At 39.0% G+C, this 19,541-nt stretch overlaps 1 protein-coding gene across 5 annotated transcripts in view; it reads left to right on the forward strand.

The window, feature by feature from the left end:
* The window catches only part of LOC108136797 (myosin-I heavy chain), a 1,412,760-nt gene that overhangs the window by 1,154,576 nt on the left and 238,643 nt on the right, over window positions 1–19,541 (forward strand). For 3 of the 5 annotated variants that reach the window (XM_041710095.1, XM_041710097.1, XM_041710098.1), the window contains one exon: window positions 6,327–6,659. The exons of 1 other annotated variant lie outside the window; for it this stretch is intronic. In XM_041710095.1, the coding sequence (XP_041566029.1) occupies window positions 6,327–6,659 (333 nt within the window). Of the gene's footprint in view, window positions 1–6,326; window positions 6,660–19,541 lie in introns of those variants that run through there. One more of the 5 variants, XM_041710099.1, reaches the window with a different exon arrangement.

The following is a 19,541-nucleotide window of genomic DNA, read 5'->3' on the forward strand; positions in this document are numbered from 1 at the left end:
GGAGGATATACTGAGTACGCAATTTTCATGTCCATGTTCTACACAATTATTGATAAGGACCCCGAGTTAACCAACATCGAAAAGCCGCAGCACTTACGTTCCTGTTTTCTTAGCCCAGCTCTGGATGCCAAAAAGTCATTGGATATATCGTCAGCCAACTATTCAGTGACTTTAGTTCTGCTTAACAAACGGTATTCTAAAAAACGTCGTGTTTTCCAGTCCCACATCAAAGAGATACTTGGCCTCAAAAGGGTGGCTTCTTTGGCGGCAAATTAACTCCGGGAGTTTTCGGATAAAATCAACTCACACATGCGGGCTTTAGATTCGTTGTGATCAGCTCAGGAGATTGGACAAAATACCCTCGGCGACGGAATTCTATAAAGTTTTGGAGAATAGGTACCGAAAACTGGAGAACCTTCAAGATTCTATGGGGAGTTATAACTCAAATTGTCAGGTGGAAAATAATAGTAGAAGTAGCTTTATTAATAGCAGGAGATCGTGTGTTGCCTACCAGAGTAACCATGTGCATTTTGCATTGCGTCTGAGCATCCCATTCTTCTATGTCCTACGTTTGAACATTAATCTCCCTTGTTGCGGCATGCTGAGATCAAGAAGCTGTCTCTATGCTTCTACAAGCGCAAATAGCCGCGTTTGTGGAAATAGGCACCACACATTACTGCATTTATATAATCTCTTCGTAGCTTAAAACTGAAACTGATTCTGCCAATATTTCTGAAGTTAACGCCTCCAGTTCTCAGCCAGCTACCTCTCTAGTTGTTCAAGGCCCAGCTTCTGATATTACGCATATTACGAACTGCTGTTGTACTCGTAAAAAGACGTTCCGGTTCATTTATTCCATGCAGGGCATTGCTTGATTCAGGGTCCCAGTTGCATCTTCTAACTTCTCGTTTCGCACAGGACTCGCTCAGCATCTCTGGTTTCGGGAGTCGGTGAGAAAAGGGTTCTGACTGAAGGATATACCGTCGATATTTGTTTAAAATCTCAGGCATCTGACTATTCGGCGTTATTATCTGCCTCATCAAGCCTGAACATAGAGAATTGGAATATTCCGCCAAATGTACAACAAACGGATCGCTTTTTTTCGCAAGCCTCAACAAATAGACCTTTTAATTGGAAAAAAAACCATTTTGCCGACGCGTTTGTCAGATTAACTACAGATGAATACTCGTTGATCTGCCATTTAGTTCCAAATCCATTTACTTAGGCGCAAGCTCACCGTAGATTTTTGAACATGGACCACAAACTACTTCGTCAACCTCACCTTAAAGAGCAGTATTCACATTTATTCACAAGTATTTTGTTCTTAATCACCCATATCACTGCGTTATCAAGGAGGACAGTTCAACAACCAAACTACTTGTGGTTTTTGACGGATCGGATGTAGCAGGCCCAGTTATTCAACCAAAAGTCTTTGAAATTTTGATTAGGTTTCGTTCATACAAAGTTGCTCTTACTGGAGACATCAGCAAGATGTATTGGTGTGACCGTATGGGTGCGCCTAACTTCCACCAATGCATGATATCCATCTACTGACTATTTATTATTTTCATTGTTATCGCTACTCCAAAGTTCAAAACCCAGTAAGCGTTCCATCCTACCAACTGTTGCCAATTTCTACGAGCTTCACATTGACTCCAAGTCTATTGAGGGAATTAGTCACTTGTTGTGCTTGAAATCAAAAATTACCGTGCCAAAGCTGGAATTGTCTGGAGCGTTATTGTTGTCTCAACTTATGAGTACAGTTAAGCAGATTGGATGTTTCGATGGAAGGTACTTTTGTTGGAGTGATTCAACCGTGGTTTTGCCTTGGATTAAAGAGGATCCTTCAAAAATTAATGTATTTCTCGCCATCCGTGTGGCTTCTATTCAGGATATAACAGGCAGCATGGAACGGCGGTATATTTCCACAGATCACAATTCTGCTGACATTATTTCTAGGGGAGCAACTGTTGATTAGGTTCTTTAATCCAGACTTTGGTCCAACCTTTCTTAGTCAAAGTCAAGATAATTAGCCTGCCTCTTGTTTCCTCCAAAAACCAATTAATGAGCTACGAAGGAACGTATTGCTGGTCAATTCTGCTTATTTGGATTACACAACGAACTGAAAGTATATAAATTCTTTTCCTGCCATGCAACGAGTTTTTCGATACGTTTCAAAATGTATTTACCGTCGTCGTCTTTATGGGCTCTGCGTTATACGACGCTCAACACCCAATAATTTTGAATAAGCACCATCCTATCACAGTGGCTATCATTCAAAGCTTTCATGAACGGCAGCTGCACGCCGGACCCCGTACCTTGCTTTCCAGTTTGCGTTTGCAGTTTTGGCCCATTGGAGGGTCGAAGAGCGTCGCAAGAGCTGTCAGTAAATGCATTAAATGCTTCCGGGCTCAGCCAAAATTGATTGAACACATCATGGTAGGCTCCCGAAGGAACGACTTGCAGGATCCCGAGCATGTGAAGTTAGTGTGGCAGCAGGCCGTCAGTAAAGTGCTACATCTCAGTTTTGATTTGCTTAACAACAAAGGCAGTGCATTTAGAGCTTCTTCAAGACCTAACAACCAGCTCGTTTCTCGTTGCGCTAAAGCGATTCATTGCTACGCCAGGCAAGTCTATTCAAATTTGGAGCGATAACGCCACTTACTTGTAGGCGCAAAAAATGAATTGCAGGAGCTAGTTCGATGAGTTTTGAGCGACACTCAATCTGCTGCTGTTAGTCAATTTTGTCTGGCTGAAAATATTGACTGGCGCTTCATTCCTCCTCGATCGCCCCATTTTGGAGGTTTGTGGGAGGCAGCAGTAATATTGCACAGATTTCAGGAACTGCGGACTTTAAAGTGTCCGATTTTTGCAATCGTCAATTCTCTGCCGTTAGTTTCGATTTCAGAAAGCCCTGGCGCTTTAGACGTTTTGACTCCTGCTCACTTTCTTCTTTGTGTGCCTGCTGAGACGGAGCCTGATTTAAGTGCCTTAAGCTATAATCGTTTGGACGGCTGGCAATGTGTGACCCATCTTCAGCAAATCTTTTGGGCTCGTTGGCGTGAGGAATATCTGACCCTGCTGGTCCCCTTCAAGGATGAGAACCTTCCACCAATGCGTTAATCACTGGCCCGAGTGGTCGGCCTAATTCCAGGAAAGGATGGCGTATCTCGCGTGGCAGACCTAAGACTTCTTCTGGCAACATTCGAAAAGCAGTGAACAAGCTAAGCCTTCTGCCTATAGATGGATGCGGTTGAAAGGGACACTTTCAAGGGGGGGAGTATGTTGAGAGCAGACAAATCTTTATAGCTAAATTTAAATGTAAACAATCGGTTGTTATCTATTGCAATGTGATCACTGTAAACTCCAGCTGCCGGCATTAACATCCCTCTCTCGCTCTCTTGCTCTTGTCGTTGTTCCCTTTTTGACATATATATACCGATTGCGGCTCTTTTTTTTGTTGCTCGTTGGATCTAAAGAAAAGACATTATCATTGTCGTTCTCCCACAATATTGAAGCTCAAAATAAATATAGATTATAACGATTAAACTTACGAGTTAATATTTAAAAAAATAAAGCTACCAAAATGCTGGTAGCGTCAAGAGTACTTAAGCTGAAAAAAACCTAGTACGGCTTAAAACAAGCCGGTCGTGTCTGGAATACAAAGTTGGATAATATTTTTAACAAGATGGGCTACAAGGCGTGTGTAAGTTAGCCATGCTTACACGTAAAGACCACTGAAGAGAAGAGCATCAATGTAACAGCCGTACACATCGACGATTTCCTGGTGGCGTGTTCAAGACTTAGTGAGGTAGTTAAAACTAAAAGAGCAATCTCATCTTATTTTAATGTGGTCGATTTAAAATTTTTTTGGACTTGAGATCGAGCGCGAGGTTGATACAGGGGCTGTTCTAATGGGTCAGCGGGATCACATCAATAGCTTTTTGAGGGAGTTTGGCATAAGTGAATGCCGGACTGTGCCAAAACCGTTGGAAACAAACTTCCAACGCCAGCGAAAATTGCAACAAAGTTGACGTGAAGGAGTTTCTGTCGATAATTGATTCACTGAGGTATATTGTTTTGTCGTCACGCCCAGATATTCTACACTTAGTCTGCAAAGTGTCGCTTATGAACTCGAACACCAAGTGGATTTCTTTCTTTGCAGTTAGATCTTCTGTTTGTTAGATCTGCTGCGATGAAGCAAGTCGGTCAAAATCAAAAAAATACGAATAACGGATCTGAAAGGTATAGCCGAAGTAATGAAAAATGCTGGAAAATCTGGAAGAGGGAACACTTTGGCGCTCAGTATCGAACAGAAATGTCAACCCTCACAGTGAGCATTTATCAGCCCTCAAGCAAATTTTTCGCAATTTGCAATCAACAGTTGACCAGAGGATAAAATATGCAAAAGCTATCGTAGCTCATACAACGGATACACATTTATGTGACGTGGTACTGCCATTTCTTGTGCTGAAATCCATCGCACTAAGAAGCACAGAAGCGGAATATGTGGCGGTGTCGGAAACCACAAAAGAAGCTCTTTATTTAATTATATTAATTAATTAAACAAAAAGGTTTTTTGGTCTTCAACCATGGCGACAACTCAAGCGCAATTAATCTTATGTGGAATGTACAAAACACTTGAACTACAAAAAAGTAACTTTGCCAGTATTGAAGAGGAGTGTGCGAAGAACTACGCACAGAAGTCAGGAGAGGATTTCTTTGAGACCTATGCACCTGTAGCTAGATTTACGTCTTTCCTACCTTTGGCAGTACTCTCTGCAAAGTGTGACATGGGCGTAGTTACGGCGTACCTGAATGGTGGGGTTAGAAAAATTAGAATCCGGTGCGCCTATTGGATCAAATATATGAAGTTCTTGGAGAAATTCCTTTAAATGAATCAAAAAAATCTGCAAGCTCACAGCAAAGTTAAGGAAAATCGAACTTCAACCCGACTGAACAAGATCCGTGCTTGTTTGAAAAAGGACGGAAATCGAAACTTAAAGAAAGTGGATGTTTTAAAGAAAAATGAATAAAAAAAAACTAAACTAGGGTATAGCGAATAAATAAAGAGCTTTGATGCGTATATATCAATGCGTGATAGCGAAGGGCAAAAAACGTCTACCAAGGGTACTTGGCTCTAGTGACGGTCGATAGCCGGAGAGCTCGGTCCGGTTCACCCTGTCTACTTACTCGTACACCTTCTCCTACGGCATGGAGTTCTCAGTGTAACAGCTCTTATCGCGGAACTGACTGCGATGTCGTCAACCGCAGCGCCAAATATAACGGCAACAAAAACATATGCAACTAAACAAAACGAAACAATATTCAGCAAGCGGGCCTGGCCATACAGACTGACTGGTTCGCTACATCTAAATTAAGGGTAAGCTCAGCCGGAAGACACCGCGGTCGGTTATAAACCAAAAATAAACCGTGTCCAAAGAGAAGACGAATTACCCGGGAAATGTAACGACAACAGATTTGCCCTCCTACCTGAAATTTGTCCAGAACCTGGCCAATAAACCAAAGCCCTCACCAATTTACACAAGGGAGAAAAGCTCAAACGCCCTGGACGGGGACGGAAATTTTCATGTTGTTCCGCTCACTAAAGGAAATATTCACGAAACAAACCTCAGGCCAAATCGGAAGAGCATTTCCGAGCTAAGTCCAAATACCTCGAGGAAGCTAAGAATAACTACTACACGTCAACTAAAAATCAGCAAAGGCTTTTGCAAGCTGTATTAAAAGGAATCGAGCCCGAAGAATTACAGTGGAAGAGTCACATAAAATGAACGGCCCATTGCACAAACTGTCTGGAGTATGGACACACCGGGACTTTCGATCAGTCTGTGTAGTTTGTGGAGACTTTCACTGCCCTGCCAACAAAGAAGACCCCCAAAAGAAGAAATCACACGTCTAGGACAATTCATGGATTTTTACAACTTACTTGGAGATCGCTTTATAGCTGCAGGAGACTATAATAGCAAGCATACGCATACGCTCGTTTCGACTTATGTACTGCCTACTAAAGAAAGACAACTTTTGGAAAAGTTTTATGCAGATAGCTTTAAAACTGAGAAACTAGTTTGCGTAGAAACGGACGGACAGACGGACAAACAGACGGACATGGCTAGTGATGTTGATCAAGAATACATACACTTTATAGAGACTAAAATTATACTACCCTCTGCAAGGGTACAAAAATATTTAGAATGGCCCACATAAAAAAAGAAAGAAGCGTAGGCTAGTGTATTATAAAACTAAACCAAAAAGTAAAATGTGATTATAAACATCTAAAACCTTTCTTACTTTTTAATTTAAAAAAGTGTTTTTTTAGAACCCAAGGCACAAGGCGTCGTCAGTGGACCCCAAGCAGCGAAGAAATTTTGTGTACTACTAATCGCAGACCTTGCTATTCAAAATTTTATTTTATGGATGGGCAATATTATTCAATTGAGTTTCATCCAAGCTCTACAGCGAGTGATGTATTGGAAATTATCAAGAAAAAAATTGGACTTCAAAATAACGCCAAAGGATATTCTATTTATGAAGTTATAGGAAACTCGGAAAGGAGTCTTCTCCCGGAGGAGAAAGTGTGTGATGTAATGGCGAAATGGGAAAAGTATCAGGCTGCGTCACAGCAAGGAACACAATATCAGGTGAGAATAACCCTTTATTAGGAAAACGAAGTACATTAATAAAGTACATTATAAGAAACTTTTAAATTATTGGCATATCTAGTAAAAGGTATTATTTTTAAGCAAACAGAGAGTCCTTAAGACTTACCTAAAGTTAATTTTTTTTTTAAAGAAAAGTCAACTTTTGACAATTGCGAATATTTGAATTCTCAGTCTCCTAAAGTTTTTCCTTTTTTTTACTAGTCCATTTGCATCACTTAAGCCATTTCGGTAACTCAGTGTATATCTACAAATGAAGATACTCTATGATGGCTTGTGCCTAAGATTCTTAAAATATAAATCAATAATTACGCCGGTTCAATCCAAACCGATCTTACCAAAACAAACAAAATATTACAGCACTTCTCCTCCTGATACAGATGGGGAACGTCGCAATCGCATTCGTCCTGCTGTCAAGATTGTTTTTGCACTTTATGTAGATAGTTGCCTCGTTCAACTATACCTTAACTAAAAGTGATGACCGGAAAGACAGATAAACATGCCCGGTATTATGTTTTAGTCTTTAAAACAGAATTTTTTAAAATGCAAGCGGCGTTTTATTTAAAATGTACTTACTTGTACATTTGTGACATTTTTTTACTTTGTAATTTTTTTTGTGTATTTCTGGTAGTGCATTTTGTGAATGTGTAAAGTGGTGCTGCAGAAAGCACAGGTTAACAGACTCTAAAGTTTTTTGTCTCAAGACAAAGCTTTAGTGATTCTGAAATGATTTGAACTGCAGATTAACTAAAAGGAAATATTTTTTCCAGTTTCTTCTTATTCAGGTTTCTGGTGCCCAAACTTCTGTAATCCTATGGGTTCTTTTTTCTAACTGCAGACCCAAACCTCATTTTTTTGATTTGTAAGAGCGAATGGGCGTATTCAGCAGAACAACATGATCACTGATCACTAATGGATTTGTAATCAGTGATCAAGATTAATTTATTGTTGTTTGTTATACCCTTGCAGAGGATATTATAATTTCACTCAAAAGTTTGCAAAGCAGTGAAGACTACTCCGACCTTATAAAGTATATATATTCTTGATCAGCATCACTAGGAGAGCCGATCTAGCCATGTCCGTCTGTCCGTCCGTTTGTCAGTCTGTCCGTCCGTTTGTCAGTCTGTCCGTCCGTTTGTCAGTCTGTCCGTCTGTCCGTCTATCTATCTATCTATCTATCCGCTATCTGCATGAAACTTTCTCAAAAGTTGTCTTTCTATTGCAGGTAGTATTTAAGTCGGAACGAGCCGGGTCGGACAATTATAGCATTTAGCTCCCATAGGAACAATCGGAAAACTAAATTTAAAAATTATAGCTTTGCTGTTTTTACATTTTTTTGTAGTTCTTCGACATATTGTAATGGTTAAATATTTCAGAATTACGGTTTAAATTTCATTAAAATCGAACGACTATATCATACAGCTCCCATTAAAACATTACAAAATGTAACTTTTTTATTTTGTAATTTTTTTTATAAATTCTTTTTGATTATTTAATTATTTGACAGTTCAGAATTACGCTTTTAATTTTATTAAAATCGGAAAACGGTATCATCATAGCTTTAATGCTTTTAAACATACACGCAAGTAAATCAGAATTTTAATGTCTACAAGAATATTTAATTTTTGCCGAAGTTTGCTTCCTTTCTTGTTTTGTTTGTTTTTATTTTTGTTATTTCTTCATTCTGTTTACATTCTGATTTTTCTATTTATTCTTATCGATATTTACACCATCGATATAGGCTAGCAGCTATGTATGTATCAAGAAAAGGTAGCATACTATATTACGCTCCTTTTTGCTGATCATAATGGAATAATTTTTGCATCATGATCAATGTTCATACGCGTTCAGCAAAACTATCGTAAAAAAAAACATCTGAATACGCCCCATATGTAAAATGAGTCTTTAATCTTAAATTGTAATAAATAATTTGGAAGTAAATTAAATTAAACAAGAAAGAATTTCAGCTAGCCAAATCCCAAAAACCCTATCAATCATACCGAAACTTGCGTGAACTGTACGAAAACACTGCATATAATCGTACGTACGGCAAACTTTCCAGTTAGATATGGATCCCAAATGGTATAGAACCGGCTTTGATTAAAACCAAAAGGTCGAAAAAACTATTTTCCAGTATTTTTCCTAAAAACGTTCGGGGCGAATGGTTTTTAATCGCATTTATTTTAAATGCGGCACTTAGCCTTATGGGATTCCCTGTGTAGATAAATGCGCATTAGGCTAAATGCGTTTTAATGCGTCAATGAAATCAGGCTATTAAAAAATATATGTCGTGCCACAAAAATTATACTACACCACGTAGTTCACTCTTACATCAAAAGTGCCTAATTTTTAATAAATAAACAACATAAGGATTTATAACATTTAGTTTTCTCCATTTATCATAACACTTTATTAACAAAAAACAAAAATATTTTCTTATAGTTTGATCACAAATTAGAAAAAACTTAAATATTAATAAGTGTATTATTATTTTGATATACTTGAGTGAAAGTGTTGACTTATCTGATCTGTATTCCCATTTGTTACGGGACTTTTTTTATGCTTTGTACTATGTATCATTTGTTGCATGGCTTCAGTTTTCTGAGTGACAAAGTTTATTGTTAAGTTAAAGAAATGCTTAGAGTTTACCCTAAAAGAACGAATATCAATTTGAAGTTTACACCTTAAAGAAAGGAAATCTTTGCCGAAATTGCAAAAAGTATGTTTAGAAGCCGATCCTTCGTTCAAGCGTGTTTGGCGTTTTAAAATGAGTGCCAACAAAAAAGACGTCCGACATAATTTAATGATAGGGAAAAACACACCTTTAAACATGTTATTAAACTTTTTTCAAACTTTATATATTAAGTTATTTTAAAAGTAGTGCATTTGATGCACATCTCTTAGCAAGGTTGATTCCTGGGAACAATAAAAATAATAATTAAAAATAAATTTTTAGAAAATGGTTCTTTTCTATTTTTTTTTATTCATTTTAACTTATTAATAATTTAACAACTCAGAACTACGCTTTTAGTTTTATTAGGAGCGGAAATCGATATCATATAGCTGCCATAGGAACAATCGAATAATTGAGCTGTAAATCATCATAGCTTCAATGTTTATAAACATATACGCAAGTAAATCATAATTTTAGAGTTTTCAGTAATATTTAATTTTTGCAATAGCTGCAAGGGTATATGAACTTCGGCTTGCCGAAGTTTGCTTCCTTTCTTGTTATTTGTAATTATGTGAGTTATGTGGGGATTATTTCATTAACTAATTTCCACCTTTTTGATCAATACAAACTTTTTTAGTTTTCGTCGGTTTCATCCGATTTTTTGACCGCACTAATTCCTTTTTAACTTTAAAATGTTTTTGTATTTATTTTAAAACCTCGTCTTAGAGTATATTAACGCGCGGCCCCACGTTGGGCGCTAATTAAATGTCTCATTTGTGAATTAATTAAAAAACTATTTAATATTTTATTTCACTTATTCAATATTAAAAATTTGTTATGTGTCGAACTTATAATTCACTGCTCACTACTTGCACTTGGCTTTGGTTCAATGATCAATAAACAAACCTCGGCCTAAGAGATTTATCACAAAAATCTGATCAAAAGAAATCATCCAAGAGAGTCGGAAAATAGGATGATGAATGTTGTCAATTGTAATTGTTGTCAATTGTAATTGGTAATTGTTAACTGGTAATAAACGACTGATCTAGATTCATGCGCTCGGCCTGCTTAAGTAGGCCTGTTGACCGTTTGTTATCGGTGTATCCTTGAATCCTGGCTTAAAGTCCACGGTTTTACCGTTCGACCTGTCCAAATACTTTTTTTTTGCACCCGGCACTTCTACGCTTTTTTTGTTGCCCTCTCTATCGGACTCTTTCTGTCTCTTTCTGTTCACACGTCACCATACTCTCCTGCCGCCCTACCGTTACTACAGGCGAATCGCCGCGTTTTTGGCAACCTAGGCCCCTGCTTTCGTTACTGCTTGCTTTTGTTTGTGGGAAGCTATTCAACTCCTGGAATTCTTCTCTTACCTCGGAAACAACAAAGAGAACCGTTCCTCCTCTCTCTCTTGTTGTTCGCGTGTTCCTCATACTTGTGTTCATTCTTTCCTCGAAGAGCTCGCCTTTTATCCTCGTTGACCTTTAACTTTTAAATTATCCTAATCCTTCTGATGGTTCCCCCGCCGCTCACAGCTCCTAATGAAGTTCCACTACGCCGATCCTCCTTCCAGGTTTTATGTTTCATGCCCCAGATGACTTTTTCAGAGATATGGTTAAAACAATATCTTATTGATTTGTTATTGTTTAATTATTGGCTCGTTCGCTTCATAGTTTTGGCCAGGACTGCATGTATGCCATTTCCTGCCCTCTGTCAATTCAAATTGCGGGCTCTGCTGTAGTGTATTTTATTTTTTTTTTATTGTGCCTGTGTGTGTGCACGTAATTTTCGTTTTTTTCAGCATTGGTATGCTAGAGTAAAGCTCTCGAGCTGTACCGTCTCCCCTCTTTTCTCGAAAAAACTGAGATCCCTTCTGGCTGTGGGCTTGCGCATTCCGTAAAGAGTCCGTCGACGCTACGGATTGTTGTTGGCCAGCGACTCTCCTCTGCCTTTGAAGAAATGGTGCTCCACATTCTGGCGCACAACTTTAAAGATTTCCTTTTACTTGTTCTCTTCTTCTTTCTTCTGTCTGCTTTTCTGTGCCGATGGTCTCCCTGTCGTAAAGTGTGCTGGGCAGCCGAGGCTCTCAACACTGCGTGAGGAAACACGGGGAGTACCGTGTTGATTCCGACGTACTTGTGTTCACCACTAACATAACTGGCGGCCACTATTCGTCCCAATTCCTCCTGTTCTGAGCTGCAAAACGCGCAGTCATAGTTTTCACGGGTCGGTTTGCTCTGTATATAGCGCTGTAAATTGTTGCTTAGTGCCCATCTCGCCAAGGAATTTGTTAAATGCACGGCTGGCAAACTATACTGTATATTGCGCGTTATAAACACCTTTGGGTATCCGAGCCTGGCAATGATTCTTTCTCGGAGTGCTTTTTTAAGTGTTTCTGCTGTTGATGTTTGAGTGGCACTACGAAAACCTATCTATTCACATGGTTTCCGTGCTTCCATCTTGTCAATAGTCCGACAAAGTCTATGCATACTGTTGCCTATAATTCTAGCTGGCTGCTTCTGGCTAGGCTTGTATTTGACACATGTCTCGCATTTTCGAACGTGTGCTCGGTGGTCTTTATGCATTCCTGGCTAGTAGCACCGTGCCGCCAACCTTGCAATATTTTCCGACTTTCCACTTGTCCAGCAGCTGGGGAGTCGTGATTCTCCTTTATGACAATTTCCCTCGGCTCTCGTCGGAAACAGAGCTTCCATGCTGCCACATCTGGCAGAGGCTGTCTCGAAGGTGCATCAGCTTCCACTCAATTATACTCATATCGCCCATCTTGCGATCCTTCCTGAAGGACCATGTGTTCAGTTACCTCTTTGAAATGGTATCCTTCTAGATATAGTTTCAGCTGCCAGATCGTCACACGATTGCCAAACATCTTTTTTGGTCGTTGAGTATTCCTTCTCCCCGCCTTTAGGGTCCGGCTTGAATATGATATGACCTCTTTTGCACTTCGTGCCGTTGCACACTAAGCCGTTAAGTGGTTTCTCTATCCGGGCAAAGTCAAGACGTATTTACCAGTTAATAGAAGATTGAAGGTGGCATCAACTCGGCTATGGCTGCTACCTGTTTTGGATCAATGCCAATCCCTTAGTTTGTAACACGGTGACCCAGGTGCAGTAGTTCGCTCTTGAAAAGCCTAGCCTGCCTTAGGCGTCGAACGACCTCTCTCAGGCTCCGGTTCAGCTCGCCCAGTGTGTGTCTGATCACGATGACGTCGTCTTGGTATACATAATAACCTGATTAAATGCTCTCTGGAAGGTTGCTGACGCGGAGTGTAAGCCGAACGGAATTACTTTCCACTGGAAAAGCCCTTCCTAGACACCTTGAATGCCTTAAATTGCCGGCTAATTTCTTTAAGGGGAGTCTGGCAGAATTCATTTTTTATATTTATGCTACTTATATATCTTTATTCCCTGGGTTTATATATTTAGTTTATCCTTAGCATTGGGTATGCGTCTTTGGTCGCCTCGGCGTTGATATACCTAAAATCAACATACAGTCTCCATTGACCTCTCTTTTGTTGTTCTCGTGTTCCTCATACTCGTGTTCATTCTTCCCTCGAAGAGCTCGCCAGCTTTTATCCTCGTTGACTTGTAGCTTTTAAATTATCTTAAACCTTCTGATGGTTCCCCCGCCGCTCACAGCTCCTAATGAAGTTCCACTACGCCGATCCTCCTTCCAGGTTTTAAGTTTCACGCCCCAGATGACTTTTTCAGAGATATGGTTAAAACAATATCTTATTGATTTGTTATTGTTTACTTATTGTCTCGATCGCTTCATAGCTTGGGCCAGGACTGCACGTTTGTCAATTCAGATTGCCGGCTCTGCTGTAGTGTACTTTATTTTTTTTAATGTGCCTGTGTGTGTGCGTAACAGGTACTTATTGTCTTGTGTATTTGGACGACGTAGTCACGTTTTCAAACTCTTTGTAAGAGCATATCCGATCTCTTAGAAAAGTATTTCAACGTCTTCGCAGATCAAATCTTAAATTGCAATTAGGCAAATGTGAGATTAAGAAACGAGAAACTGAATTTTAAGGGCATATAATTACATCTTAAGGAATGAAGCAAATCCAAAATACAAGACTTTAAAAATTGGCAAAACCAATGACTCTTTGCTTAAAAAAATGAGCCAAAATATATGTAAGAGATCCCACCTATAAGGAATCGATTGAAAAATTAAAAACTTTAACTTTTTTCTACATAGCATAAAAGAACATAGTATGAAAAAACAACGTTGGAAAATTAAATGTGAATCATGAAGCAAATGCTTTATCAAGAATAGTAAAAAAGGAAACTACGATAACAAAATTGTAGAAGTTTTTTAAAATGAAGATGAATCAGAAACTACATCAGTAATAGTGCAAAGTGCCCAAGAAGATAATGGTAATTGCATACAGATAACTTAACGACTTATTGTTTTTAATCACCAACTAATATTTGAAAAAAATCAAGACACGAACTTACTTACTTACTTTAACAAAACTATTAAACAAATAATTTACAGTGACATGACTGATCGTTTAGCAAAAGATATAATTATAAAATTCATGTGTGGACACAATTTTGTTATGTTCATTAATAATGACAAATGCTATCTTTCAAACCAAACACTGGTACAAAATTTATATAAACTTCAGTAAGTATAGAATTATAAAAAACCCGGATAATGTAGGCCGACAAATTGACATAAATGATAACTTTGAATATTTTGTAACTAATAAAAACAATGTTTTTATACCCTTGTAGAGGGTATTATAATTTCAGTCAGAAGTTTGCAACGTGGTGAAGGAGACATTTCCGACCCTATAAAGAATATATATTCTTAATCAGCATCACAAGGAGAGTCGATCTATCCATGTCTATCTGTCCGGCCATCTGTCCGTGCGTCTGTCCGTCCGTTTGTGAGTCTGTCCGTCTGACGGATCGGACGACTATATCATATAGTTCCCATAGAAACAATCGGAAAAAAAATAAAAAAATATTATAACTTTGCTGTTTTTTAATTTTTTTTTTAGCTTTCGACATATAGTAATGGTTAAATATTTAGGAATTACGGTTTAAATTTCATCAAAATCGGACGACTATGTCTTAAAGCTCCCAGAGGAACAATCGGAAAAATAAATTTAAAAAAATTATAACTTTGCTTTTTTTTTAATTTTTTTAGTTCTTCGACATATATTAATGGTTAAGTATTTCGGAATTACGGTTTAAATTTCATCAAAATCGGACGACTATATCATAACGCTCCCATAGGAACAATCGGAAAAATAAATTTAAAAAAATTATAACTTTGCTGTTTTTATTCCCTTGCAGAGGGTATTATAATTTCAGTCAGAAGTTTGCAACGCAGTGAAGGAGACATCTCCGACCCTATAAAGTATATATATTCTTGATCAGCATCACTAGGAGAGTCGATCTAGCCATGTCCGTCTGTCCGTCCGACGACACAATGCACACATATCCTATTCTTTTTTCTACATAACATGAAAGAACATAGTATAAAATATTGAATGAGAATCATGAAGCAGATGCTTTATCAAGAATAGCAAAAAAGGAAACTACGATAACAAAATTGTAGAAGTTTTTTAAAATGAAGATGAATCAGAAACTACATCAGTAATAGTGCAAAGTGCCCAAGAAGATAATGGAAATTCATGTGTCGACACAATTTTGTTATGTTCGTTAATAATTACAAGGACTTTGCTATCTTTCAAACCAAACACTGGTACAACATTAATACAAATTTTAGTAATACTTTCAAACTTGCCCACATATACAGACGAAAAACTATTATTAATTATGATTTACTTGCGTATGTGTTTAAAAACTTGAAGCTGTGATGATTTGCAGCTCAATTATTAGATAGTTATTTTATATATTTTTATTGTTCCTATGGGAGCTATATGGTATAGTCGTCCAATTTTGATGAAATTTAAGCCGTTATTCTGAAATATTTATCGATTACTATATGTCGAAGAACTAAAAGAAAAATTTAAAAACAGCAAAGTTATAATTATTATTGTTTTTTTTTCGATTATTCCTATGGGAGCTATATGATATAGTCGGTCGATTTTGATGAAATTTAAAACGTAATTTTGAAATAGTTAACCATTACTATATGTCGAAGAACTAAGAGAATAATTTAAGAACAGCAAAGTTATAATTTTGTATACCCTTGCAGAGGGTATTATTATTTCAGTCACAAGTTTGCAACGCAGTGAAGGAGACATTTTCGACCCTATAAAGTATATATATTCTTGATTAGCATCACTAGTAGAGTCGATCTAGCCATGTTCGTCTGTCCGTCCGTCCGTCTGTCCATCTGTACGTCTGTCCGTCCGTCTGTCCGTCCGCTTCTACGCAAACTAGTCTCTCAGTTTTAAAGCTATTTACATGAAACTTTCCCAAAAGTTGTCTTTCTATTGCAGGTAGTTTATAAGTCGGAACGAGCCGGATCGGACGACTATAGCATATAGCTCCCATAGGAACAATCGAAAAAATAAATTAAAAAAAATTGTAACTTTGCTGTTTTTTCGACATATAGTTTTTTTTTTTTTTTATTAACTTTGCTTTCTTTATTGAATTTTCTCTTAGCTTTGAGACTAACAATAAGTTTTCAAATCTTAAAAGTTAAACATTAACTTACAGTGGACTGTAATTTTGGTTGCGCGTCCCTCAAGTTGGTCGCTGGGTAGGTAAGTCATTGCGACGAAGACGGGATTGGTTGCACAACCTTGTTAGACCTCTTGCAAGGTGGTTGGGGTGCAAAGATAGCTTGGTGAGGTACTTATCCTTTTGTTCTGCGATAACTGCTTTGACTGGTGGGATGTTCAAGTCACGATATATGTTTTCGTTGCGAACGTACCACGGTGCCCCGGTGATCGTTCTCAGGATTTTTGATTGAGCCCTCTGGATTATGTCGATGTTGCTATTGCTAGCATACCCCCATAACTAGGAGCCGTACGTCCATATAGGCTTTAGTACTGAGTTGTACAGCAGGACTTTGTAGTCTAAGCTAAGGGATGATCAAGCGTTGATGAGCCAGTGTAGGCTACTGGCTTTCAACTTTAAGTGTGTTCTTTTGGCTTCAATGTGCTGGCGCCATGTGAGTCTTCTGTCGAGAAGTACTCCTAGATACGTTACTTCGTTTAATTGCGGAAGCAAGGTGTCAGGGTGAAAGTAACGTGCTTGCATTTTTGTTCATTTACTTTAATTCGCCAATCAGATAGCCATTTTTCAACGTCGGTCAAGTGAAGAGCTAATTGCGCAGTTGCTTGTATTGGACATTTTGAACGGCTGAGTTTAGCTGTATCATCAGCAAAAGTAGATGATGTCAGTCGACTGCTTGTCGGGATGTCTGCTGTGTAGAGGACATATAATGTTGGCCCGAGCACGCTACCTTGGGGGACTCCAGCCAAAATAGAAAAATCGTCAGATATGGCAGTGTTACATCTCACAGCAAATTTTCTGTCGTGTAGATAAGACTCTAAAAGTTTGTGAGTGTTGCTGGGAAGCATTGTCTTGATCTTGTACATTAGGCCTTCTAGCCAAACTCTTTCAAACGCTTGAGAGACGTCCAGAAATATGGCGGTGCAGTGCTCACGTTTTTCGAACGCGTTTCTAATTTCTGATGTTATTCGGTTGACCTGCTCAATCGTTCTGAGTTTTTCTCGAAATCCGAATTGGTGTGATGGAATTCCATTCTGGATTCGTAGATATGTGTTTATCCGAGTCAATATGCATTTTTCAAAGAGTTTAGATAAGCATGATAGTAGGCTTATAGGTCTGTACGATGTGGGGATTGTGGGGTCTTTTCCTGGCTTCGAAATCATTAAATTAATTGACTTTTTCCATTTTTTTGGAAAGTGACCATGTTTAGCGATGGCATTGAAGAGATGTGTAATGGTGCGGACGGCACAATATGGAAGCTCCGTGATCATTTTAGGGGTAATGAGGTCGCAGCCTGGAGATTTTTTCGGGTTCATATGGTTTTTGATGATGCTAACGATTTCCAATGGGCGAAACTCGATTGGCTCATGGTGAAGCTGGGTGTCATATGCAAAAGTCGGCAGAGTGAATGCATTGGTGGCAGGATTTGGTTGAAAGACATTTTTAAGGTGGTCGGCGATTGTGCTGGCTCTATCTTTGTCGCTGCGCGCCCAGCCGCCTGAGGGGTTTCTAATAGGCATCACGGTTTCTTTCGGTGAGCTAAGAGATGGGTGGGCTCTCCATAGTGAGTGTTTTGAGCAAGTTGATGACAGTTGCTCTATATAACGGCGCTGGGCATATGATTCTTCTTGTTTTAGAGCTTTAGTAAGTTGCCGTGAGGCGTATTTCAAGTTCTGCCTAGCAGATGGCGATCTATAGAATTGCCACTCCCGACGTAAGCGCCGCTTTTCTAGGACAAGCTGTTCGATTTGTAGATTTGTCCTCTTTTGCTTGCATTGAATATTTGAGGTTTGGGGTGTGGAAACTCGAGCCGCAATGACGAGTACGGACTCCAGTGTAGTTACAAAGATGTATATGTCAGCTTCGTCGTTGAGGCGAGGACATAGCTCAATATGTGAGCTAATATATTTTCTAAACTTGAGCCAGTTGGTTTTTTGTGAGGTCAGGTTAAACTGGTGTTCTAATGTTCCTGGTTGTTGGAGAAGATGAAATAAGACCGGCGAGTGATCAGATGAAAGATCCGAAAGGCATTCGGCGCTTATAAGATTTTTGGGAATATTTTTGGTTATCGCGAAGTCAATAAGATCGGGTAGTTTCTTTGGGTCTGTCGGCCAGTATGTTGGTCTACCAGAAGAGACATGGTCAAGCTTGTTGTTGGATTTTATGATTGCATTGTAAAGCTGCTTCCCTTTTGGAGTCACGAGGCGAGATCCCCAGTGTGTGTGTTTGGCATTGTAGTCTCCTGCTGCTATAAAATGGTCACCTAATGTGTTGAAGAACTGCAAAAACTCATATTCGGTTATATTGAAACGAGGGGGCAGTATACGGCGGCTAGAGTTAGTTGTATGCTTATAGATGTGGCCTGTAGATAGTTTTTAGCAGTTTTGTTATAGTAGTGGTGCTTAATATGACTTCTGATTAGAATGCCAGTCCCACCATGTGCTTTACCGTCCGGATGATTTGTTCCATAGAATGAGTAGCCTCTTATTTGAAAATTGTATCTGTTTGTAAGGTGTGTTTCTGAAAGTAGCATTACATCGATGTGATTGTCGAGTAGAAATTGAGTTAACTCAAGTTTGTGCTGTGGGACGTCATTATTTTGATTGTTGTGAGACCAGCATTTGAATCAGAAGATTTTGGTTTCGCATTTAATCTTGCATAGTTGTGCGCATAAACGACATAAACTCCATTAGGCTTTGTTGCAGGCTAACTATCATTGCTTCAAAGTTGCTTTGTGTCTGCTCCGTTGGTTGACGTTGTTGAGTCATGTTGTGTTCTAGACATGCTGCTTGTGGAAATGAAGTTTTAGATACAGGAGGAGCCAGTCCTAATTTTAGAGCGCTTGCAAATGTCACATTTTTGTTGAGGGTTACGGGTCCTAGTGAGGAGCTGGGTGCAGTCGAAAAGAAGACTTCAGGGTTTGATTTTGATGCTGTGAGCTGTGCGTTGTGGGAGCGGGCAGTGGTTCCTCTTTGATGGATGCGACTTTTTAGCTCCTTGTATATTGGACAACCTCTGTAGTTGGCTGTATGATTGCCGCCACAGTTGCCGCACTTTTTTACATTGGAGTCGTTTTTGCTCGCTGGGCAGAGTGCTGAGTCATGAAGGTCTCCACAAACTACACACACTGGGCGTAGTGTGCAGTATGACTTTGTATGGCCATATTCTTGGCAGTTCGTACATTGTACCGGCCCATTGCGCTTATGTGGTTGCTCTACTGTGATTCTACGGTGGAGAAGGAACTGAAGTTTGTATATGGGGTGCACTTCGTTTCTATTAAGGGGCTTAGTTTCCGGTTCGAGCTCTATCTTGAAGAATGATTGCGGTTTCCTATCCCTGTTCAAGATATTGAAGACTGTCTTAGTGTTAAAACCTTTGTCTTGTAGAGCATTTTTTACTTCTTCAGGTGTTACATCGGATTCAATTCCTTTAAGTACAACTTGCAGACCCTTGCTGCTTTTAAGTTGGTACGTGTAGAAGTTCTTTTTCTTGTCATTAAGATATTTAGAC

The sequence above is a fragment of the Drosophila elegans genome, unplaced genomic scaffold (assembly GCF_018152505.1).
Source record: "Drosophila elegans isolate 14027-0461.03 unplaced genomic scaffold, ASM1815250v1 contig_767, whole genome shotgun sequence".
NCBI lineage: Eukaryota > Metazoa > Arthropoda > Insecta > Diptera > Drosophilidae > Drosophila > Drosophila elegans.